At 43.3% G+C, this 25,212-nt stretch overlaps 1 protein-coding gene across 6 annotated transcripts in view; it reads right to left on the reverse strand.

Annotated features, from left to right (window-relative positions):
- The window catches only part of PDXDC1 (pyridoxal dependent decarboxylase domain containing 1), a 56,928-nt gene extending 37,128 nt beyond the window's left edge, over positions 1 to 19,800 (reverse strand). Inside the window, exons 1-3 of one of the 6 annotated variants that reach the window (XM_047714097.1) lie at positions 19,726 to 19,800; positions 710 to 783; positions 122 to 184 (exon numbers count right to left, since the gene is read on the reverse strand). In XM_047714097.1, coding sequence (XP_047570053.1) covers positions 122 to 184; positions 710 to 759 — 113 coding nt within the window. In that variant the 5' untranslated portion in view covers positions 760 to 783; positions 19,726 to 19,800. Of the gene's footprint in view, positions 1 to 121; positions 185 to 634; positions 784 to 16,587; positions 16,755 to 16,982; positions 17,231 to 19,725 lie in introns of those variants that run through there. The other 5 variants (XM_047714095.1, XM_047714094.1, XM_047714099.1 and 2 more) reach the window with 5 other exon arrangements.
- Positions 19,801 to 25,212: the final 5,412 nt, after the last annotated feature.

Raw genomic sequence — 25,212 nt, forward strand, 5'->3', positions numbered from 1 at the left:
CAGGGATCTCAATTTGCTCTGTGCTTATCACAACTAAAATTATCCATCAACTATAGTCTGGAAATCTCAATTTAAAGAAAACACATACCCAACTAAAATATGTATCTTCATTGTCACCTACCTGCCTTGGAGTGGCCCCGGAATATCTCCTGATGATTTCTTCCCATTTTCCTCCTCTGTTCTTCTAATTTAAAGGAAATAAAAAATGATTGTTCTATCTTATCAAATTTCTAAGATTTGAACATGTACACATGTGATGATGTTGCCTTTAACCTCTTAGTAACTGACATAGGATTTGAAATACATTTACCACATCTCTTGCCCCAGTCCTGTTGCCCTAGCCCCAGTTTGGGGTACAGTTTGAATTTCAGGAAAGGAACACACTTTAACCCATTTTTTGGTTAGCTGATGCTCTATATGACCTAAACATAGAGCAAGGAGCATTTACAGAATTCAAATCAATCTGTTAAGTAAATGAAATTCTTAATAGGCAGAACTGAAAATTAGTAAGTCCTGCCCCACAATTTCAAAATCTTTTAATTACAAAGTACCTTCTATGCAAAACAAACACCATCTTTAAAGTCAGATGAAGCTAAGCTAAGTGTGACATTGTGAAACCAAGAGGTGTTTTTACCAGGAGGAAACCAGTGCCACCAGCTTCACAACAGGCTGAACATGTTTAATAGGGTCACTTCTGTTCCAGGCTCACCTCTGACTGTCCTCTAGCATCTTCATGGCCTCTTTCAAGTTTTTTCCCATCTCAGCTAATGTAGGGTCTGCTATCTGGGCAACAAATCAAAAAAGGTTAAATTGCAATAATCCTGTATTACATCTGCAACATAATTCATCCAGAAAAATAAAACTCAAGTCCATTTTTTTCTGGGGTTATTATAAAACACATGAATTTATTATAAAGTACTTGTTTTACAAGTTCTCTATTTTTGTTAAAATTTTTAAAAATATTTTATTTATTTATTTTAGGGACAGGGACAGAGTGCATACGTGCAAATGGGGTGAGGGGCAGAGAGACAGAGCCTCCCAAACAGCCTCCTCGCTGAGTACTGAGCCCAACCTGGGGCTCGAGCTCATGACCGGAGATCACGACCTAAGCCGGAACCAACAGTCAGATGCCTAACCAACTGATCCACCCAGGTGCCCCTAAAATACATTTGATTTTAAAATTCCAAAGTACAAACAGGTAAAAAAACAAAACAAAACAACCACCATTCCTACTCCCCAGGGGAAGCCACTCAGGTGTGACGTGTATCTTTCTAAACTCACATGCCACCCCTATGAAGTCCTACAACTTGCTTTCTTCTACTTTATAGTGAACATGGTTCCATGTCAGTATATATCCACTTCCTTTGTAGTGGTGACACTATACCTGACTCTATGGCTATTTCATCATTTAGCCAGTCTTGAATTAGTTAGATGATTCCAGTTTTACACTGCTAGAAGCAAAGTTCAGAGAAGTATGATTAGTATCCTATTTGTTTTATCGCTATAGTAGGCTGAAAAATGGCCTCTCCAAACAAATTCACGTAGTACCCTGGAACATGTGAATGTTACCTTATATGGCAAAGTCCTTGTGGATGTGATTAAGTTAAAGATCTAGAGATGGACTGTCCAGGTGAGCTCTAAATGCAGTCACATGCATCCAGCTAAGAGAGAAGTAGAAGGAGACTACACACACACACACACACACACACACACACAAATACACAAGAGAAGACCATGTGAAGACAGAGCAGAGGGAGATTTGAAGGTCTGGTCTCAAAAACTGGAATGATGGGGCCAGGGACCAAGGAATGAGTACTGGCAGGCAACATCAGCTGGCCCAAGAAAGGAAGGGACTCTCCCTTCGAACCTCTGGAGGGAGTTCAGCCCTGCCCACAACTGACTTCAGCCCACGGATACAGATTTTAAACTTCTAGTCTTCAGAACCGTGGGAAAACATATTTCTGTTGTCCTAAGGCACCCAGTTTGCGCTCATTTGTCACAGTAGCCACAGGAAACTAATATCCTCATAAATCTGGAAGTGATTCTGGGGCACCTGGGTGGCTCAGTGGGTTAGAGCCTCTGCCTTCGGCTCAGGTCATGGTCTCGGGGTCCTGGGATCGAGCCCCACATCAGGCTCTCTGCTCTCCCCGCTGAGCAGACAGCCTGCTTCCCTCTCTCTCTCTGCCTGCCTCTCTGCCTACTTGTGATCTCTCTCTGTCAAATAAATAAATAAAATCTTTTTAAAAAAAAAAATCTGGAAGTGATTCCAAAAACTCTGGAAGCTTCCACAGCTGGTCACAGTGAGTGCCTCCAGAGAAGGGAACTGGAAGGACAGGCATCAGATCAGAGGGAGTCTTTTCAGCTCAAGTCTTTTTGTTCTCTTCTGGTTTTAGTACCAAGTGAATTTTTACTTCCATTCAAAAGATAACTAAGACAATATTCTAAAAAATCTTGCAAAATTAAACACACAAACTCATTTCCCTTTCTTACTTCTTAATCTCCCTAGCAATCTTAAGGCAAACCAGTTGTCTTGAATCTCCATACAAGCTGGGTTACAAAGAGTTATGGAGGCTTTCTTTTGTTCCCCTCTTACCCTTCAAGTGCATTTCAAGTGTATTTATGCTTTTTTCCCTTCAGACTGCCTACTGTACCTAATCATAACTTATATGAAGTAAGTGTACAATAGGTTGTTTTACAATGAGTATTGCCATATCTCCTCAAAATTGTTTTGTTTTGGGGCACCTGGGTGGCTCAGTCGTTAAGCATGTGCCTTTAGCTCAGGTCACGATCTCAGCATCCTGGGATCGAGCCTGCAGCCATAGGGCTCCCTGCTCAGTGGGAAGCCTGCTTCTCCCTCTCCCACTCCCCCTTGCTTGTGTTCCCTCTCTATGTCTCTGTCAAACAAATAAATAAAATCTAAAAAAAAAAAAAAAATTTTTTTTTTTTGTTCTGTTTAAGAGAGGGATAGAGAGACTCTTAAGCAGGCTTCATGCACAGTGCAGAGCCTGACATGGGGCTCGACCTCACAACCCAGAGATCTGAGCCAAAATCAAAAGTTGTACACTTGCTTAAGGGACAGAGACACCGAGGCACCCCTCTCCTCAAAACTGTTTTTAAAAAGTGCTACTCAGTTAAAGTTCAGAAAAATGTTAACTTTAGGGATCTAGTCCAAGGATTTTCCCTTTGTGTTCTTCTGAGTCTTAAGACTTCCAGGAATAACTTTGGGGAAGTAGGGATAGACAGGCAGTTGGGGCTTTTAGCTTCCTGTGCCCCACTAAGGAGATCAGATCTGTTTTACAACAAGAGTTTTAACTTTCACTTGTAGAAGAAATCACTGAAAAAAAGAAGAAAAAAGTAAAGTATAGCGTGTAAATCTCTGGTGTACCATTTGAGAAGTGAAGAAACGAAGATTCAGAGAGGTAAAGTGACTGGCCTAATGTTACAGAGCGAATGGGTGACAGAGCAGTGCCAAAACCCTGGTTTCCTGACTCCTGTTTCTGACCTTTCTGGTATATCACACAGACCCCAAAACAGATTACAAAATAACTGCGTAGCCACATCCAATACACTTTTACACAGGATAGAAAAATCATTTTAAAACTGGTGTTTGCAAAAAAAAAAAAAAAAAAAAATCACAATTTTAATGTAACCATGAGATGGGTTACAAAACAATCTCAAATGGTCTCTGTGTTCTCAGTTAATGATTGTGAGTAGGATGAGGAACAGATAATGGTCAAGTGAATGTATCTGAACTCCTCCGTCTACTGGTCATGTTCCTCATTACCCTTACCCTCTGTGACCCTCCAGGGTGTTCCCAATCTTCTGGCCAAATGAAAAGATAAACAGGTCTGTTTGATGAACCATACATCCCTGTTTCATGCTTGTAACACTTGCCCTGTCTGAAAGGTCCTTCTGCCTTTTGTCTTTCCATCTATTAAATCACAATTCAATACTTGCAAGAAACTGTGACTTCACTCAATTGTATTCTCTTTAAAGACAGCAATACTGTTTTTGCTTAACCATAGACTCTGGATCTGGTGCCTGACAAAAAGAACTGTATTTATGGGAACAGAAACACGTGTATATGGAAGAGAACATGTGAAACCGGGGCCATTCTAATATGCAACTGCCATTTATCCTTAAGATTCCTTGACATCCTTTACTGCAGATTTTTTAGAGATGATCTTTCCAGTATATTCTCTCCAATTAGATTATAAGCTCCCTGAAGGCAGGGATTCAGACAACTCATTTTGAGTGTTTTTGTAGGACTAGGGGCCTCAAGCCAGCTTGATTCTTGGACGGTCATGTTACATCCGAAACCCCTTCAGAAGACAGAGCATAATGGGCATCAACACACCGGCTCTAAGTACAACACGGCTAGCGCTTTCCTATAGGACTGGAACATGGTTTTTCAGTTGAAAGTACACAAAATAGCTGACTTAGTTTAGAACTCGCTTCTTATGAACAGTACTTATTTTTAAAGATTTTATTTATTTGTCAGGGACAGAGGGAGAGAGAGCGAGCGAGCACAGGCAGACAGAGAGGCAGGCAGAGGCAGAGGGAGAAGCAGGTTCCCTGCCCAGCAAGGAGCCCGATGTGGGACTCGATCCCAGGACGCTGGGATCATGACCTGAGCCGAAGGCAGCCGCTTAACCAACTGAGCCACCCAGGCGTCCCAACAGTACTTATTTTTAAACACGAGAATTCACATGTGATGACAAGACACAGGAGGGAAACACAGCTTCGTGTTCTCCGGTGTGAGTCTCTCTGTACAGAGCCCGGGCTCACTGAGAGGAATGGCTTACAGTTAAATTGTTCTGGCTCCTCCTCTCATTTAGGAAGCGAAGTCGAGGGTGGAGCAGGTGGCGGAAAGTGGGTGGCTAGGGAAAATAACATTTATAGTTAACTTTCAGTAAATTAAATCCGAGTGTGATGGGACTCCAATGCCACACACCCTCAAGGGCTTGTTAACTGGAGAAATCCAAAATATAAAGTGTTACCCAGCTGCAGGATAATAATACGCTCCGTCAAGGAATGCTCTAAGAAAAATGTGTATTTGTTCATTGGTTCCTTCAAACTAAAAACCATGCCTCCTCGGGCTTCTAGTGAGGGCAGCTGTGATTATCTAATTCATATTTCTTATCCTCAGTTCCTGTTACAGTGCCAGACAAGGCAGTTGCTAATATACAACAGAAGGGCAATAGCCAGACACAAACCTAAATGTGTGAATGATTAAGTTTGTGTATCAGGGGATGTCTGGGTGGCACAGTCAGTTACGAGTCTGCCATTGGTTCAGGTCACGATCCCAGGGTCCTGGGATCGAGCCCCACATGGGGCTCCTAGCTCAGCGGGAGCTTCTCCCCATCTGTGGTTCCCCTGCTTGTGCTCTCTTTCTCTGACAAATACAATCTTTACATACATACATACGTGTAGACTGCTTGTTTAAAAAAAAAGGTATCTATTATTCAGTATTTAGATTAAGATTGTTTTATGCTCTTGAGGGGGAAAAGAGTAGTATTCTGTGCTAGGTTCCTAGGAAGAATGTCTTATCATTTTTTTTTTTTTTATTCCTTAGCACCAAGCACAGGATGTAGCACAGAAAAAGGGCTAAATGAGATCTGTGATCCTTGTTAATTACTAACAGTTACTGGACTGCTTCCTATATTCCAAGCATTACGCCAACTAATACTTTTATATGTATTATTTCCTGACTAATCCAAAGGCAGTTAGTATGCTTTAGGGCCGGAATTTATTTTTTTAATTTAAATCCAATTAATTAACTTAGTGTATTATTAGTTTCAGAGAGAGAGTTCAGTGATTCATCAGTCTTATATGACACCCAGTGCTCATTACATCAAGGGCCCTCCTCACTGTCCATCACCCAGTTACCCCACCGCCCCACCCCCCTCTACTCCAGCAACCCGCAGTTTGTTTCTTAAGATTAAGAGTCTCTTATGGTTTATCTCCCTCTCTTACTTCATCTGTGTTTTCTTTTTCCCTCCCCTCCCCTATGATCCTCTGTTTTGTTTCTTAGATTCCACATATGAGTGAAATCATATAATTATCTTTCTCTGACTTATTTCACTTAGCATTATATCCTCTAGTTCCATCCACATTGTTGTAAATGGCAAGATTTCATTTTTTGATGGTTGAGTCATATTCATTATGTATATATCCCACATTTCCTTTATTCATTCATCTGTGGATGGACATCTAGGCTCTTTCCACGGTTTGGCTATTGTGGACATTGCTGCTATAAACATTGGGGTGTAAGGCCAGAATTTAAAACAAATCCTGTACTACCCTAACCACTCGTGCTCTTAACCACTAGGCAATACTGCTTTTCAATTTTATAAAATAAGTAAACAAAGCAACTCACACTTTGAAAAAGCCCTGTACTCAAAAGTCTTAATTAGAGCTAAGGCCTCCCACTAACCTTTTTAAAAGTAGGCTCCACGCCCAGCATGGAGCCCAAGGCAGAACTTGAACTCATGACCCAGGGATCAAGACCTGAGCTGAGAACAGGAGTCAGGTGCTCAACTGACTCAACCATCCAAGTGCCCCAGACCTCGTGTTAAGATGATCCTTCCTTGATTCATGTATTCAGCTAGATAAAGTGTATCAGAAGGCTCTCCTTAGTGGGAAAAATTCACAGTGTCAACTAGATGACTAGATGACCAAAACTTATCTCCAAACCAGGGCATTTTCAAGAGTGAAGGACGCACTATTAATAATTAAGCCATGACAATAGGTATAAACTGGGAGAGCCCTGGGCCAACCAGGATGTACAGTTACCCTGGCCTTGACTAAAACGTTCATTCCACAGCTCATGCCCCTGTTCCATCCAGCGGAGCCCATGGAAATGTCTATGGTCACGGCTGTCTGAGTTATAAGGTAAAACCAAAGACAACGTATAATTTGCAAAGAGTGCACCTGAAGTCCAAGTATTGCCAAAGACTTTTTTTCCTACCTATAAACACATCTGAATCCATTTTCCCTCATTGAAATCTTGAACAAAGTGACCTGACTGAAAATCTGGGGCCTACCAGGAACAACTTCAGGAAAAAAGGTCCCTCTGTTAACGAAAAGGTCAACAGATTCCAACCAATCCTTTAGAGGCCAGGGGCCTTTAGCCGTTTCCTTTCCATTGTCTTTCCTACCGACCTTAAGCAAGCCAATCCAGGCTGTAAAGTATGTGAGTGTGGGGGGTTTTCAGATGCTTTTCTAGGAAAGGGAGCAGGAGGTCAACTCAGACTTTTGACCTGGACACCCATGGCCTCTGCTCACCCAGATCCCTAAGTCTTAAAGAGACTTGCAGCCGTCAGACTGTTAAAACAGTGCAACAAAGCATTTACAAAGTGTGTGTACCTAATCACAAAACCACTACATGCTCATTACTGATGATGCAGAGACAGCTATTAGACTGTTAGTTGTTAGACTGTAAATTCATAAATTATATTTCAGTTACGGCTGATTCTGCTGTGTAATGAAATAGATTCAGTATTTTTGCTTCAATTATGTCTCACAAAAGCACGTGGTATGGCTTAATGCAATTTCAAGGCTAAAGATGAACCATTCAATTGTTTGTACGATAATTGTCACAGAACTGCAACAGCTCATTTTGTAAAACAAGTCCACCATTCGTTATTTTACAAACATTTAAGAGCCTTTTTTTTTTTTTTTTAGATTTTATTTATTCATTTGACAGACAGATCACAAGTAGTCAGAGCAGCAGGCAGAGAAAGAGAGAGGTAGGGAAGCAGGCTCCCCGCTGAGCAGAGAGCCTGATGTGGGGCTCTATCCCAGGACCCTGGGATCATGACCTGAGCCGAAGGCCAGAGGCTTAACCCGCTGAGCCACCCAGGCGCCCAAGAGCCATTTTTATACTAGTTGATTTTCATCACTTTCAGTCAGTGTGGAAGAGCAAAATACCCTGCCACTATCAGAAGAAATATTATACTTGTAATGTTAAAACATCATGAATTAAAGTTCTCAAATGTTGGAGGAAAAAAGTCAAGAGTCAAATGCAAGGGAAAACAGTAAAAGAAGTCATGGAGTAATTCTCAAGTTTTCCAAAAGCTAGTAGAAGTTCTAAATTTATCTGGAGTAGGGCTGCAGGGATTAACGAAAAAAAAATCACTTACTTTTGCTCTAGGCTAGAAATGTATTAATTCAGTATAAAGTAATGCTGGCACTATTCCTACCCTTATTTGGAAATACATCCTATTTGTTTTGTTCTATTTCATTTTTTGAAGATTTTATTTATTGGTCCGAGAGATAGAAAGACAGAGTGAAAGCACAAGCAGAGGAAGTGGCAGGCAGAGAGGGAGAAGCAGGCTCCCCATTGAGCAAGAAGCCCGATGCGGGGCTCGATCCCAAGACTCTGGGATCATGACTGGAGCCGAAGACGGGTGCTTAACTGACTGAGCCACATAGGCATCCCAAGTTCTTTTTCATTTTTAAAAACCTGCTGATCATGACCTGCTAAGTTGATTTGACATCCCATATACAGGATATAACCTGTGGCACGGATGTTGGGAGTTATTACCAAGCAGATAAATAATCATTTGTTAATAAAGTTTATTTACCAAGAAGTTGTTTATAAGAACCTTTCAAAAGTGGAAACTGCAGTAGAAAAAGAATTTTAGGGCATAAAATTCAACAACAACTGCTCTACAGTCAATTTTAGAATGTTCTCACAGCTTCCAAGCATGCTTAATCGAGCTCTTGTATACATTTCCTCAGTGGAACCAAGTGTGACAGCAAAAATCATATACTTACTTTCAAATGAATTAGGAGAAAAAAAATAACACCTTGAACCCTGAATTCTTAGACACTACTGTTTAGCAAAATCTAAGTTTAAAAACGGGGGCAGAGGGGCGCCTGGGTGGCTCAGGTCATGATCCCAGGATCCTGGGATGGAGCCCCGCATCGGGCTCTCTGCTTGGCAGGGAGCCTGCTTCCTCTTCTCTCTCTCTCTCTCTGCTTCTCTGCCTATCTGTGATCTCTGTCTGTCAAAATAAATCAATGGAATCTTTAAAAAAAAAAAAAAGATAAAAACGGGGGCAGATTACAGAACAGAAAGTGTATCTGGGACCCACTGTTAAGAGGCACAAGGGAACTTTTATGGGAGATGCGAATGTTCCATATCTTGATCGTGCTCGTGATTCTATGTGTATAACCGCCAAAATGCAACCTGGATCATCAAAGTGGGTATTCTTATTACACATAAATTGTCCCTCAATTTTAAAAAGGTGGGTGAACCGATTTAAAGTCAATTTAGAAGAAACATTAAGCAAATAATAGTGTAAATGGCATACTGATGTGGCAAAATTCAAAAATGGCATATGAATAATGGCTATTTAGGAAATACAGAGCTAACCCTTTAAAAAGAGACAGACCCCTGAAGAGAGGGGAAAAGGAAGCCTAAAATGTAATCTTAAAATCTAAAAAGCACAACATTCATCAATAGAAGTGATACTCTAGTTTTAATAAACGTTTTCATTGGCGGAATGTTCATAATTGAGGAGTTCTAGGACTATTACAGAAGAAGAATTAAGGCATATGAGAATGCCAGCTACTCATAGTGGACAGAAGACTGTGGTGTCATCAAACGCTAGTTTACAACATATGCATTAGACATGCTAAAAGAAAAAAATCACCACCTTGGAGTCTGAGTGGCTCAGTCGGTGAAGCATCTGCCTTCGGCTCGAGTCATGATCCTGGGGTCTAACCCCACATCGGGCCCCCTGCTCAAAGGGGAGTCTGCTTCTCCCTCTCCCTCTGCCTCCCACCCCACTCGTGCTCTCTCTCATAAATAAACAAAAATCTTTAAAAAAAAAAAATCACCCCCTTTCTTCAATCCAAGCAATCAGAAAAACTCTAAAACCCTGCTTGGGTTTTTTTTTTTTAATGATTTTATTTATTTTATTTGAGAGCAAGCGAGCGAGAGAGAAAGCATGAGCAAGGAAAGGGGCAGAGAAGCAGATGCCCCAATGATCAGGGAGTCCAATTCGGGACTTGATCCTGGGACTCAATCCCAGGACACCAGGATCATGACCTAAGCCAGAGGCATCCGCTTAACTGACAGTTTAACTGACGCAGGCGCCCCAAAATCCTTTCTAACATACTACTGTGGCCTTCTACATCTTTCTAAACAGGGTGAATCCCACAGAGTGATAATCATGCAACTATCATCAACTCTCTTAAAATCATTTCTTTTCCTCCCCAGTGAAGACACAGTGTCTGCTATCCAGCACTAGCTCAACAAGCACCCCAAACACTACGCATCTCTGAGCAGCACCAAGCAGCTGCTCCAGGAACACAGCTGTTCCTTTCAGGTCAAGGACAAGAGAAAATTTTTGACAGGGATTCTCTGGGAAGTTGATATAGTGCCTTGCAAACCTGGCTTGCCGTCTTGGCATCTCAATTTCTCCATTGTAAATACTTTTGCCTGATTTCAACAGAACAGTTTTTCACTAAGAACTAGGCACTACTGGGTGCCTGGGTGGCTCAGTGGGTTAAGCCTCTGCCTTCGGCTCGGGTCACAAACTCAGGGTCCTGGGATCGAGTCCTGCATCGGGCTTTCTGCTCAACGGGGAGCCTGCTTTCTCCCTCCCTCTCTGCCTGCCTCACTGCCTACTTGTGATCTCTGTCAAATAAATAAATAAAATCGTTAAAAAAAAAAAGAACTAGGCACTACTGTCTGTGTCTTCTAAGAAGTGGATACTCTTGGAAAACCTTTTTAACTATCACAGACTCTGCTTGAGTGTGTCTGTGAGAACAGGAAGACATACTGTAATCACTGGCTCATTAAGGAGCTTAAGATTCCTAGTTGAAGAATATTCAAATATTCATCGGGCATTAGGATCTAATCTTACCAATTCATCAAGAGGAGAGGCAAAACAGAACATATGGGGAAAAGAAGGGGCAAAAATAGACAGCAGGGAAGTAAGAATCTGGTAGAGATAAGGGTAAGCAGTCAGTAACATCAGATCAAACCTGTCACAGAAGCATGCAGAGGGTTTAGAAAGGCATTCAGATCACTCACCTTAAGATACGTGTTGGGAAGGCTAGGGATTCAAGTCTAAGTTTCAACAACGTATTCCTAGAGACCACTCCTCTGAAGAATCAATCCATTCAGGCTTTATATATATCATGAATAAATGCTTCCCAACAACCACACAGATGGAAAAGTACCACACACCAGGCAAGCTCTATTTCTAAGACGTTTACTAGTTCATCTGGAATCACACACTCATTCTGGAACACACAAAAAAACTGCCTACAAAAAAGCAAGCTAGAGTCCCTTGAAAATAGAAGTCTTTCACTGAGATGTGCTTCTTATAGGGAGTGCTTCCTAGGACTTGGTGGGGATGGAATCAGAAAGATAAAGATACCCATTATCCTCACCAGTATCACTCTGTCCCTTACTGAATGGGAACTCTGTAGGGCTAACGCTCCTAGCCACGTCTCTCTGAGGAAAGGAACCCACCGATTCTGAAGCCTTTGTGTGATATCTATGCATCTTCAGATCTTCAAGGTTGAATTGTGAAAGTGCCTACATTCAACTGTTTTTAATGCACAAAACCCACACAACCTCATAGGATTCCACCTAATACAATGTACAGTCTAGTAAGTAATTCAGTCTCGCTACGGTCCTAGGTCACTATGGCTAAATGTTCCATGTCACGGAGTCCCATTTTATTTTTTAAGTAGGCTCCCCACCCAGCAAGGAGCCCAACACGGGGCTTGAACTCATGACCCTGAGATCCTGACATCGAGACCTGAGCTGAAATCGAGTCCGACACTCAACCCAACTGAGCCACCCCAAGGAGTTACATTTTAAAGTGAAGGCTTTATCTTGCTGTTTCTGCTTTTCCGCATATAGGAAGAAGGTTTTATTAGAAGAGTGTACTCCTCCCTCAGTTCTTTTAAACTCAGAATGCATTTTCCACAGAAATAAAAAGTGGACAGGGTCCCAGGCTAGACCGCAAAGACTATGCAACTTTAAGGCAACTAAATATTTAGCATTTAATAAAGCAAAAAACCACAAAACAGAAATCAAAAAAAAAAAAAATTAAAAAATAACTAACATTTTGTTTTGAATATTGCTTGGAAAATTAGATGTAAGCTAGATTTTGGATATTTTCAAAGTGACTGGAAACATGTTTTTTAAATACCTGATTTAAACTTCAAAATGTGAAAATGGGTTTCCTTTCCCTTATGATCTACCAGCAATTAATATGAGGCACAACTGTATTGTAAAGTAAGCATTTACATTTTATTTACATTTTTTAGAAACTAGAAAAGACAGGGTTCTGATAGTCTACCTAAAGAATCTCTTCTACAAAAATCTTTCCTGGCCACTCAATTCCATGCATTCCCCTTTTTATCCTTAATACTTGTTATCCCACCATGCTATAGAAGGATTTGTCGAAACAGGTATGCCCCTACCAGAACATAACCTCCTGCAAGGATCAGGTCGTACTCACTTCATGTTTCTCTCAGCACGGGGCTCTGACCATAGCCCGGCTTCAAGAAAAATTATAAGCAAAGCAGGCCACTGCTTTAGGTGAAAACAGCTGACATTAAACACAGGCAACTCCTCTTTATAATTTTAACTCATAATCCTAGATCTGGTGGCACACACAATGGACCATCAATGGCTCGGTCACTGACTGCCTCTGCAATCTTGAATAAATAAAAAATCCCCGAAGCCATAAATTTTCAGGATCAGGAACTTTGTACCATATTTTCCCAGACACCCAGCATTTGATAATCATTTACGACGTTGGCCACCAAGCACCTGTATGCAAAACCCTTACACGAGGATGATATAGGAATCAGCTTTAAATGAATGTCAAAATTATAGGCCATCATCTCCCGTCCCCTTTTCTTGTAAGGTCTACAAAGTCAAACCACAGAAAATGGTTCTTTCCCCCTCTTTTTTTTTTTTTTTTTTCATTTGAGAATGGTTATTTCAAACATGGCTAATAGGTATTCCTTTTGTGCGCTTTTAAAATACAAAACAGAGGGGCGCCTGGGTGGCTCAGTGGGTTAAAGCCTCTGCCTTCGGCTCAGGTCATGATCCCGGGGTCCTGGGATCGAGCCCCGAATCGGGCTCTCTGCTCAGCGGGGAGCCTGCTTCCTCCTCTCTCTCTCTCTCTCTGCCTGCCTCTCTGCCTGCCTGTGATCTCTATCTGTCAAATAAATAAATAAAATCTTTAAAAAAATAAAATAAATAAAAAATAAAATACAAAACAGAAATAGAAATTCTGGTCGTCTTTATCAGTAATAATCAGGTTCCAGTCACGCTCCTATTGCTCATTAAAAACTTAACATCAGTAAGATGAAACAATTTTCCAAAAACAGATCCAAAGGGAGTGGGGGCGAAGTTTTGCTTAGGAGGAGTAGAGGAAAAAATAATGGGTTGGGTTACAATGATTTTGATCAGAAGCAAGGTCAAAGTTGCCTCTTGCAGAGACAAAAAGTAAATATGCAACAAATAAACGAGCCCCACTCCTAGTGCTGCCCAAGAGAATCGTCTGTGGTCATGGAAATGTTCTATGTCCGCTCTGTCCGGTCGCGCGGCCACGAGCCACACCGTCACTCTAGAGCACTTGAAAAGTGCCGACTGAGGAACTGCATTCTAGATTTTAATCTTAACTAATCTAAATTTAAGAAGCCAAATACAGCTAGTGTCTCCCCTACTGAACGGTGCAGCTTCAGATTTTCTAAGTCCGTGGGTCTCAACCAGAAGCAGTCTCCCCACCCCCCAGGGAACAACTTCTTCATTCGCCGACTCTGGTTCTCACACTACAAGAAATGCTACTGATGGAGACCAGAGATGCAGCTCAACATTCTACAATGCACTGGCCAGCTTCTCCCAACACGGCATTATCCAGCCCAGCATGCCAGCACAGCTGAGTTTAAGTTTACTCAAGGCTGGAATTAAAGTAAATGCAAATAAATTGTAATACGCTTTGTCCAAACATAATACCCAGGAAGAACAAGCTTTATTAAGGAACAGGAAAAGGTCTGGGCTGTTGTACAAGTTTAAAGGAGCAGGTTTTTACTGAAAAGTGTATGCAGGTGTGTTAACTTAAGATCTAAAGCATCAGAATTGTTATTTCCTGTGGCATTTTAAAAACTTGATTATTAACCTAAGTAAACACTGTGAGACTATGAGACGGGGCCTTGCCCCTTAATGAGTTGGACACAGAGTACTGCGGGGCTGAGGCCCCTACACCTGCTCTTCCAGTCCGAATGCCTTGTCCCTTCAACTGAGCTGTCTTGGTTTCTTGAGACCTCACTAATTTCAGATACAGCAGAGAGTACTGGGAAACAGGAGCGGTCAGGACAAGAAAACGGCTCTGTCATGGCAGGTCTCACATCTACATATTATGTAAAGAAAAGGCAAGCGTACAGGATTATATTTGGACCAAAGGAAATGTACTGACTGATTGTACTAGATGAGGACAGACTACTACATTCAGAGAGAGCTATTACTTGAAATTAGAGGATGGGAATCAAGTAACATTGTGGTTTCTAACCAACTGAGCCACCCAGGCGCCCAACATTGTGGTTACTATAGCCAGTGTAAATTATGCAAGGATCCGTTTAAATGGGATCATTCAGGACTGCTCAAATAGTTTTATATTAGCAATGTACAATTTAGCAGAACAGCCTATCCCTCAAAGAAACAGGAATAGCAGACACAATTCAATGTTTTTACTTTGATTCAAACTCTTTTTCAGAACATGAACCCCTCAACGTTCACATAGCAATTCTTTTTCTTTTCTGCCCACTTAGCACCAACCGAAATCGCTCATTAGATGTGAACAGGGAATATAAAAATAAGACACAGTCTTAGTCCTCAAACACTTGCATTCAGAATTTCCATGCTGGCCTAAGGCAGAAACTTCCAGCCCACACATTCTGAATTCCTCAGAGATCACTGCCATTTTTGTGAATGCTCCAGCCGTAGGCACTCTGGAATTTCATCGCACTTCAGATCCTCATTTGGAGTTTACGATCCTTTGGCATCAATCAACATTTATAGGGAGAAACCAGTATAATCGACTAATTAAACGCCAGAAAAGTAGTATTTTTAAAGCAGGATTCCAACCCACTGTTTTTGTAGATTTGCCTGTAAGAAACTATTCTTGGAGGAAAGGTCACGCCAGTTCTTTAGGTTTCTAACTGAAAAGACACAACGCCCGTCCTGTCTTATGAAACTGGACAGGAAACAACACAGAAGAGGCAATTTTAGTATCATTTTATATTCAACTACTGGCCTAACACAGGTGACCTAGACCAGGGGTTCTCAGCCTCAGCATGACTAACATTTTAAGCACATATTCTCTGGTATTGAGGCTGTCCTATGCAAGGTGGAATGTTCACCAGCATCCTTAGCCTCTAACCACTAGGCGCCAGCAGCACCTCCAGCTGCCCCCCCCCAACTGTGACAACCAGAATGTCTCCAAACAAGCTGCAAAATGTCCCCTAGGGAACAAAACTGCAATAGTGGTTGAGAATCACTGACCTAGCCTGTAACTCAAAAGTACCACAAGGTAGGGGTGCCTGGGTGGCTTCAGTGCTCAGCATCTGCCTTTGGCTTTGAGGAGAACCTGCTTCTCCCTCTCCCTCTGCCTGCAGCTGCCCTACTTGTGCTTGCTCTCTGTCAAATAAATTAAAAAAAAAAAAAATGGTACCACAAGGTAGACACCGTGTACTAATCAAAAGCCTGGACAGACTTTATTCCTAGCCAGCAAAACACATAAGGTTAAAAACATAATCTTTTTCTATTCTTGACTGTCTTCCACCCAATTTATAAGAAACCTTCCACGCAATTTATGAGGTGTAAGGTATACATCCGGCTGAACTGGTACAACTACTCCCTTCAACTTTCCAGTGACAAGAGAACCAATCTACAGCAGATGCCACACTGGGGGGGCGGGGGGGGGGGCCACCATGACAAAGTGTGACATTTCTGCCAGTTCAAAACCAAAATAAGGCAGCACTGCTCCCGAATTCTGCATGCACGAAAGAACAGGGTCTGCACGAGCGGACTCACAAGCTCGAAGACGAAGAACCTGGAGGGAAGACAGGTATCCAAGCACTGGTTCTCATCTACCAGCCCTAAATCAGGGACAAGTAGAATCCATCCCCCTTGCCAGAGCAGTGAGCCAGGTACATCCCGCACCTGCCCCCCCAGGGCAAACCAGAGGAAAGCGAGGCTATCTGGGCACTTCGGATTCCCACCCACTCCCCCACGGGAAAGGGGGAATAGCAGTAACCCCCAAAACGCAACTCACCACCTACAGAAGACCCACCCCTTCTTGACCTCGGGGCCAGGGGAGGAGGGGGCTCTTCACAGGTGTTCACAAACTACAGCGTCAGAATCACGTGCGGGAACTTGTTAAACAGGCAGATCCCGGTCCCGCCCCCACTGAGGGTCCGACCCCACGGCCGAAAATCTGGCTGTTTACCAACGGCCCCAGGGGATCCCTAGTCATGCTGAAGTTGGAAACCCACTGCTTCAACCCTGTTTCCCCCCTGACTTGGAGACCACAGAAAACCTACAGGCTTGCAGTTGGCTCCGAAACCACCAGAGCTTCTGTCCACGCTCTTCTGGGGCCGCAAGTGGCTAGCTGTCACCCGAAAGGGGGAACCGAGCTCGGGCAGGCCCCAAGGTCGGCCCCGCGGCTCCCGCACCCGGCTAGGCGCAGAACCGGCCCGGCCTCTCTCGGGCCACGGGGACCCGAGGGGCTCCCGGCCCCATGACGTGACCAGGCCTCAGCCGCGAGCGCCCAGCCGGACGCCCTCGCGGCCAGGCCTCCTCAGGCAGGGCCAGTTAGCCCCTGGGCCCCTCCCCGGTCACAATGGCAGCTCGCGACCGGGAAACAGTCGCCCCGGAGCCAGGAGACCCCGGGCCGCGACGCCGCCACTTACCCCCTCCCCCCAGCCCGAGTACGGACCTTCTCCAGGGACGCGTCCATGGCTGAGGCGGCCGGCGGAGCCCGATGGAGGCTCCGCGGTCCGAGCGCTACTTCCGCCTCCCGCGGCCCGCCGCGGTATCCACGCTGGCAGCGCTGACGTCCCCCGCGGCCGCGGCCGGCGGGGCGGAGACGAGGAGGAGCTGCCTGGCGTCGCCGCGGGGTGGGAAATCTGCGGGGCTGGGGGAGGCGGGGAGGCGGGGAGGCGGGGAGGCGGGGAGGCGGGGAGGCGGGGAGGCGGGGAGGGCCCCTCGGGGTGGGCGGGGCCCCTCGGGGGGTGGGCGGGGCCCTCTGGGCTTCCGTACCTGGCCATCACACCGGCCAGCCCTAACGTTCCCAGGTGAGGGGGGGAGGCACTGTGGAGTCGTTCCCAACATTCAGAAGCCCATCGCAGGCTTCGGGGTAGACATATCATAACCGCCAGTGATCAGTCCTGTGCGGAGAGTCTGGAAATGCTAGTGATGCACCTGTATTTCCGGGCCTCGGCTTCCAAGCTGTCCCCACTGTCAACATCCCTCAGGAATGGAACAGGCCATGCACCACGGAAGGGCGGGGCTGGAGCGCGCCCCCGCGCCTGCGCAGGATCGGCCGTTGACTAGGCGCCCCAGGAGTTTGCGGGGCTTCAGGTGTAAGGTTCTCCAGTGACGCGTGTTCAAAAAAGGTGCTAGTGCGATTTGGGGTATTTGTCTCGGATCCTCCCGCAGGATCCAAGATGGAAAAGACTTTGAGACAGCTGGTCCAGCTTCCTCCATTATGTGGAGCCGTAATTATGACTGGTCAGGTGATAATAATAATAATACAAATAATAATAGTTCGCTGCTTCTGTTCCACTTTATAGTGCAAGCGACCCTGTGATGGAGAGGTCGTTACCCATTTCCCAGTGCCAGTCTAGGTGGGATCCAGACCCAAGCACCCTCACTGCGGCGCCTGTCCAGTACGCATCCTGCCTCCATAATCGCTCCCCTTCTTGCCGTACAAGCATGTGTTTCTCACGAATGCGAGAGAGCATGCATTTGCTTATTCCTTTAATGAGGAAGACTGCATCAGACTTGTCTCCCACGTTTGCAGCCACTAAAGCACTTCACCAAAGACCGATGACGTTACAACCACAAAACCATCCCCTTTCTCGCCTCTTCTGTGCGCATCTCTTCCGAAATCTGCGTAAATGACTGGGTCACATTTTCAGTGTAGTAATTACATGTTTTGTGCTATCTAACTTGTGATTGGTAAATTGCCCAGTTATGTTAATAAAATCGTTTTCTACCGAAAGAAGCCTTGTGTGCCGGTTCAGAGCAAAACAAATCATTTTTTCCCAATTTATTATGAAAATGTTTAGGGACCCTTGGGTGGCTCTGTCGGCTAAGCATCTGCCTGCTGCTCCGGTCATGATCCCAGGGTCCTGGGATGGAGCCCCACATCTGGCTCCTCGCTCAGCAGGGACCCTGCTTCTCCCTCTGGCTGTTGCTCCCCCTGCTTGTGCTCACTCGCTCACTCTCTGAAAAATAAATAAAATATATATATTTTTTAAAGAAAGCAGTCAGGGCGCCTGGGTGGCTCAGTGGGTTAAGCCGCTGCCTTCGGCTCAGGTCATGATCTCAGGGTCCCGGGATCGAGGCCCGCATTGGGCTCTCTGCTCAGCGGGGAGCCTGCTTCCCTCTCTCTCTCTCTCTCTCTCTCCGCCTGCCTCTCTGTCTACTTGTGATCTCTCTCTGTCAAATAAATAAATAAAATCTTAAAAAAAAAAAAAGAAAGCAGTCAAACATTTAGAAAAAAATGAAAGAATTGTGCAGTGAACAGCCACGTGCCCACTTTCTAGATTCTACAATGAGCATTTCCCTATATTTGCTTGATTTTGTAAGCATCTAATCTATTCATCAATACGTCTTCTGTTTTGATACACTTCAAAGTTGCAGACATCAAGATATTTCACCCCTGAACATCTCATCATGGATATCATTAAAATTTCATAATTTCTAAAGCCACCTCCAAGTGTCTTTGCATTACATTACAAAGTAGATTGTACAAAACAGAAACTAGAGAGATGAAACTAACATTTTCTATTCTGGAAGCAAACCTTAAAACATGAAAATTATTCCCCCCATGAAAAATGGGAATAACTAGTTTAATATTTACCCAAATATATTTGTTGGCTGCTACCTTGGATAGTTTCAAAGTTTTAGGTGTGATTTTTTTTTAAGATTTTATTTATTTTATTTGACAGAGAGAGCGATCACAAGTAGACAGAGCAGCAGGCAGAGAGAGGGGGAAGCAGGCTCCCTCCCAGAACCCTGAGGTCATGATCTGAGCCAAAGGCAGAGGCTCAACCCACTGAGCCACCCAGGCGCGCCTTAAGTGTGATATTTAAAGGCATGAAGAGTGTTCACTTTTATTTCTAGAAGAAATAAAATTAAGTAACAAAAATCAGGAGGTGGAGAGGATAGGAGAGCTGGTGCAAATGGCAATAAATTTCCCATTTTATAGAGTAAGGAAACAGATTCTTTCTAAATTAAGTAACAGATACAAAGATTTTTTATTTACAAAATAGAAGGCTAAATCTATGGAATGGGAGTAGGGGTTTAGAGAAGAAGGAAAAGAAATTGGCAATATCCCATTTTATATTCTGCATTATCGAATTTTTACCATTAGTATTTCTCTTATGAATTTAAAAAAAAAGTTAAGTAAATTACCTGTAAAAAATAGATTTTAATCATTTTTTAAACCTTACCCGGAAATTTTGGACAGAAGTCTGCAATTCCTAAAGGCAACTTGAGGTGGCAACGCTGAGACCTTGCTTCCTTAGCTTCGTCAAGTTCATGAACACAGTTAAAAAAACAAAACAAAAACAAAAACAGGTTTTACTGTTAAAATATAGGAAACAGCTTAAAAGAAATGAATTGTCCTTGACTAACACCCTATAATCGCCATCCCCTCCCTGAGAGGAAACTTCTCAGACACCCCATAAGTCCTCTGGGAGCCCCTGCCCAAAACAAATCCGGCTCTCTCCACCCCAAGAAAAAATAACCACTTTCTGACCTTTACAGCAATCATGTCCTTACAATTCCTTTGCAGTTTTATCACCCAGATATGCATCCATAAACACTATAAAAATATATCCATAAAAATATATACATAGTTTCTTAACATAGTCTCTCTTTATATTTTGTCATTTATTTATATATGTCATATGTATGTCATATATATTCATATACATATATGATATATGTAGTCACTTTTAATCCATAGGTTTTCCTATATCTTTTTTCTTCCCTTTACATTTGATTTGTTGAAGACATCAGGGTTACTATTCTAGAATTTTCCTTAGCCTGGATTTTCCTCTGTTCTCTGTATTTCCTGCAAATTGGTAGATGGATCCAAGGCGTAATCAAGTTCAGGTCTGAGTTTCTGGGGATCTACTCAGAAACCGCTGTTGTTCTCTTTATCAACAGGTTTGTAGGGGGCCTGGGTGGCTCAGTGGTTTAAGCAACGGCCATTGGCTCCGGTCATGATCCTGGAGTCCCAGGATTGAGTCCCGCATAGGGTTCCCTGCTGAGCAGAGAGTCTGCTTCTCCCTTTGATCCTCCCCCTCTCAAGCTCGCACATTCGCTCTCTCTCTCTCTCTTTCAAAAATTAAAAAAAAAAAAATGAGGCATGTCCTACCTGGTTTTCTCTTTTTGTGTTGTTAGCAGGCGCTAACATTCTTTACTTTACATTAATTCTGACCTAAATGAGAAAAGCTGTGAATTTTCTCATGCCACCCACATTTTTATATCCAAGGAAGTTTGCCAAGATATGATTCTTATCACCCTTTTGTGGTTGTTTGACAGAATTTTAGACTTGTAGGAAAGCTGCAAGAGGAGTACAAAGAATTCTCTTAAACTCTTCACCCAAATTCCCCAAATGTTTTAATGTTCTCTTTAAATGAATACATGAATATGAACACACACGTATTTTTTCCCTGATTCATTTCCTAGTTGGTTGCAGATGATGTCCTTTCATCTCTAAATAACATAATGATATTACTCTATTCATATTTGGGCAATTTTCCCAGTAAAGTCCTTAATAGAAAGTCTGGAATAGGGGCGCCTGGGTGGCTCAGTTGGTTAAGCGTCTGCCTTCGGCTCAGGTCATGATCTCGGAGTCCTGAGATCAGTCCCGGATCAGGTTCCTTGCTCAGTGGGGAGCCTGCTCCTCTGCCTGCCTCTCCTCTGCTTGTGCTCTCTCTGTCAAATAAATAAATACAATCTTTTTTAAAATAAAAAAGATAAATAAAGCATTAGGAAAAAGTCTGGAATAGTGTGCCCTTGAATAGTTCTTTTGTCTCCGTGTATCTCACAACAGGTAGGAGTACAGGACAAATACTTTGTAGAATGTCCATCAGTGGGGGTTTCCAACTATTTTTAAGAAGATCCTAATGTTGATTTTTAGAATGCTTTGTGATTTTCCTCCATAAACACCTTGTACGGACCAGAGCCCCACCTGATAGAAAAGTAGATGAATTTCTTATTATTCACAAATCTCAGATAATAAATAACCATGTTTTCCTCCCAAGAAGCCTACAAAAAGTTATAAAAGCATTCTTTCAACTGTAGACTTATAATGCAAAGGTATAAACAGTGGATTACACAGGGGCCAGCTTTTCCCTGGTTCATAGAAGAACACACCCTACGAGCTCAGATCCTTGACCTAAATCAGTCTGGGCTCTTCAAACCAAAAAGCTACTCGGGCCAGTTGCTTAACGTCATGCTGTTTTTGTTTCCTCATCTGAAAATTCAGGTTATACTCCTCTTTTCGTGCTCTTCAAGCATCCTTGTGGTTTTTACATCAAAAAACAAGCAAACATCCACCTCTTCTTTCAGTTATGTTTATGGTCTCAATTTTCCTCACACACGTACCACCAACTCATTTCTTTTTTTTCTTTTTAATTTTTTTTATTTATTGGACACACAGAGAGAGATCACAAGTAGGCAGAGAGGCAGGCGGGGCGAGGCCGGGGGGAAGCAGGCTCCTAGCGGAGCAGAGAGCCCAACTCTGGGCTCGATGCAGGGCTCAATCCCAGGACCCTGAGATCATGACCTGAGCTGAAGGCAGAGGCTTAACTCACTGAGCCACCCAGGCACCCCCACCACCAACTCATTTCAATCTGTCTTCATTCCATCCAAACCTCGCTAAAGTCATCCCCATCCATTATACACAATGTGTCTGCCACCTTAGATCCAGATAATGGCCTCCTTTTGGAAACTGAGACTCCACTTGTCTCCCAGGATTAAATCTGTCTGTTGTGCTCTCTGCCTGCCTCTTCCTTCCTCTCTTCCACATTTCATCGCTGGATTTCCTCTTTTCTCCCTCTGCCTTGTGTCCTCCGCTCTTTCCCTCAACATCTACACCAGTGTTGTTTTCAAACTGACAGTCAACTCGCTGATGAGTTGTGAAATCAATTTAGTGGGTCGTGACTAGCAATTTTTGAAAAACTGAAATGGAATAGAAAACATCACGGTGCATTATAGGGAGGTGGGATAATTAGGAAACGATCCAAATGTCCATCAACAGGCAAAAAGGAAAATACTTCTTGCCTACCTGTGCGACTCCAGCCATGTGAATACTGAACACCATAAAAGCCAGCATTTTCTGTAAGGGTCCTGGTGGCACATGGTAATTATTTTAGGCTTTGGGGACCACTCAGCTTGTCACAACTTTGCAGAGCATAAAGGTAAAGACATTATGGGAACAAATGGGCCAACGGTATGTCTCAATAAAACTTTATTTATGGACACACGATTTTGAATTCCATACCATTTTAACACTATGAAATATTCTTCTTCTGTTCCCCCCGTCAGTCAGAGATTTTAAAAATATAAAGTCATTCTTAGTGCTTGTACTTTTTTTTTTACACTCCTCGGAATTTTATGTAAATAGTCAGTGGGCCAGATTTGGCCCATAGGCCATAGTTTGCGGACTCCTTCCCTAGATTAACCTCAGAAACATTATGCTGGCTGGAAGAAGCCAAAAAGAAATGAAGACATACACTGTGTAATTCCAATTACATGACATGCTAGGCAATGCAGACTCACCTGTAATGACAGAAGGCCTGGGGCCAGGGACGGAGGGGAATTAACTGCCCATGGGTGATAGGGAACTTTTGGAGGTGATAGAAATTTTATTTATTTTTTTTTTAGATTTTATTTGTTTGATACAGAAGGACACAGTGAGAGAGGAAACAGAAGCAGGGGGAGTGGGAGAGGGAGAAGCAGGCTTCCCGCTGAGCAGGGAGCCCAATGCAGGGCTCGATTCCAGGACCCCAGCATCATGACCCGAACCGAAGGCAGACGCCCAACGACTGAGCCACCCAGGCACCCAAGAAATTTTATTTTATTTTATTTTATTTATTTTATTATTTTTTAAAGATTTTATTTATTTATTTATTTGACAGAGAGAGAGAGACAGAGACAGAGATAACAAGTAGGCAGAGAGGCAGGCAGAGGCAGAGAGAGAAGCAGACTCCCCACTGAGCAGAGAGCCCCATGCGGGGCTCGATCCCAGGACCCTGAGATCATGACCTGAGCTGAAGGCAGCGGCTTAACCCACTGAGCCACCCAGGTACCCCAGAAATTTTATTTTAAATTGTGGTGGTATACAGAGGTATACGCCTTCGTAGAACTCATTGAACTATACGTGTAATATGGATATTTTTAATTATATGTAAAACCTACTTCAATAAAGTTGATTAAAAATTATCAGAGTGTATCACATGCAATAAGGGTCACCATGTTTCTGAAACTTGTGATCCCGTTACGTACATTCATAGTTGGGCATTGAACTCATTCTCTTCAGCCCACAACAAAGAGCTCCTCGACATTCTCCATTCCAGTAAAGGCACCACCACCCACCAGGTGGTTTCTCCTTCCCCAACCTCTTCCAGTCCTCTTAAATCTCTCTCACAGCTGTCCCCATGTCCAGCCCCACACCTGGACCGCGCCATACCAAAGCAATCTCTGTAGCCCCACCATCCTGAACACAGAGACCAGAGTAGTCTGTTAAACAGGAAAATTGGATCCTCTGCTTAGAAGCCTTGGGTTGTCCATGGAGTGAAGCATGCCTCCTTCACATGGTCTACAAATATGGTGGGGCCTCTTTCCACCTCCTTGGATCTCAGCTTTCATTTCTCCCTCCTCCCCCTCCTCCTCCCTCTCCTCCTTTTCCTTCTTCTCCTTTTTTAGATTTTACTTATTTGAGACAATGAGTGAGAAAGAGAGAGAGAAGGAGCAGGGAGAGTGGCAAACAGGGAGAGAGAAGCAGGCTCCCCCTTGAGCAGAGAACCCGATGCGGGGCTCCATCCCAGGACCCTGGGATCATGACCTGAGCTGAAGACAGATGCTTAACTGACTAAACCACCCTGGCGCCCCTCCTTTGTGCTTCTTAATACAGCAAGCTCTTTCCTGAGAAGTGGTTTTCTTTAACCGGATTGTTCTTTCCTTCCTTCCCCTTGTTAAACTTTTAACCTCTTTAGTAGAAGTTTAAGTATCATTTTCTCAGGGAAATATCCTAAGTGTTCATATAGGCAGTTGTACTCCTTCCGTGTACTTATTAGCACAATTGTAATTATCTGCTTAATGTCTGTCTCCCTTGATAGAGTGTAAATGTTATTTCTGCAGAGACAGAGTCTGTAATATTATTTTGTCCCCAGTAACTAGCAGGTAGACTCTAAAAACGGTTGTAGAATGAATGGATGGATGGATAATGAATCTACACCCTGGCACAATGGAAAGATTTTATTTCCAGACATATCCAGTGTTTCCAATCTGGTTTTAATGAATATTACATATTAAAGACATTCCACGGGCCAAGCAAGCAATTTTACATCCCAAGTCTCCTCCATAGCCCAGTGTCTGGAACATAATGAGAGTTCAGCGAATGTATGAATTTATTTGTTTATTGAATGAATGAATGAATGAATTTATTGAATGCATTGATTCAACAAATACATTCTCAGAGTCCACTGTGTGCCAGGCAGTGTTCTAAGAATCAGGAATACAATGATTGAAACAGTCTCTGCATTTGTGAATCTTACATTCCATTGGAATGAAGAGATAACAAACAGCTCTGTAATATTAAGCAACTGAAGGGCACCTGGGTGGCTCAGTGGGTTAAAGCCTCTGCCTTCAGCTCAGGTCATGATCCCAGGGTCCTGGGATCGAGCCCCACGTCTGGCTCCTTG

Source organism: Lutra lutra, chromosome 18, assembly GCF_902655055.1.
Source record: "Lutra lutra chromosome 18, mLutLut1.2, whole genome shotgun sequence".
Lineage (NCBI taxonomy): Eukaryota > Metazoa > Chordata > Mammalia > Carnivora > Mustelidae > Lutra > Lutra lutra.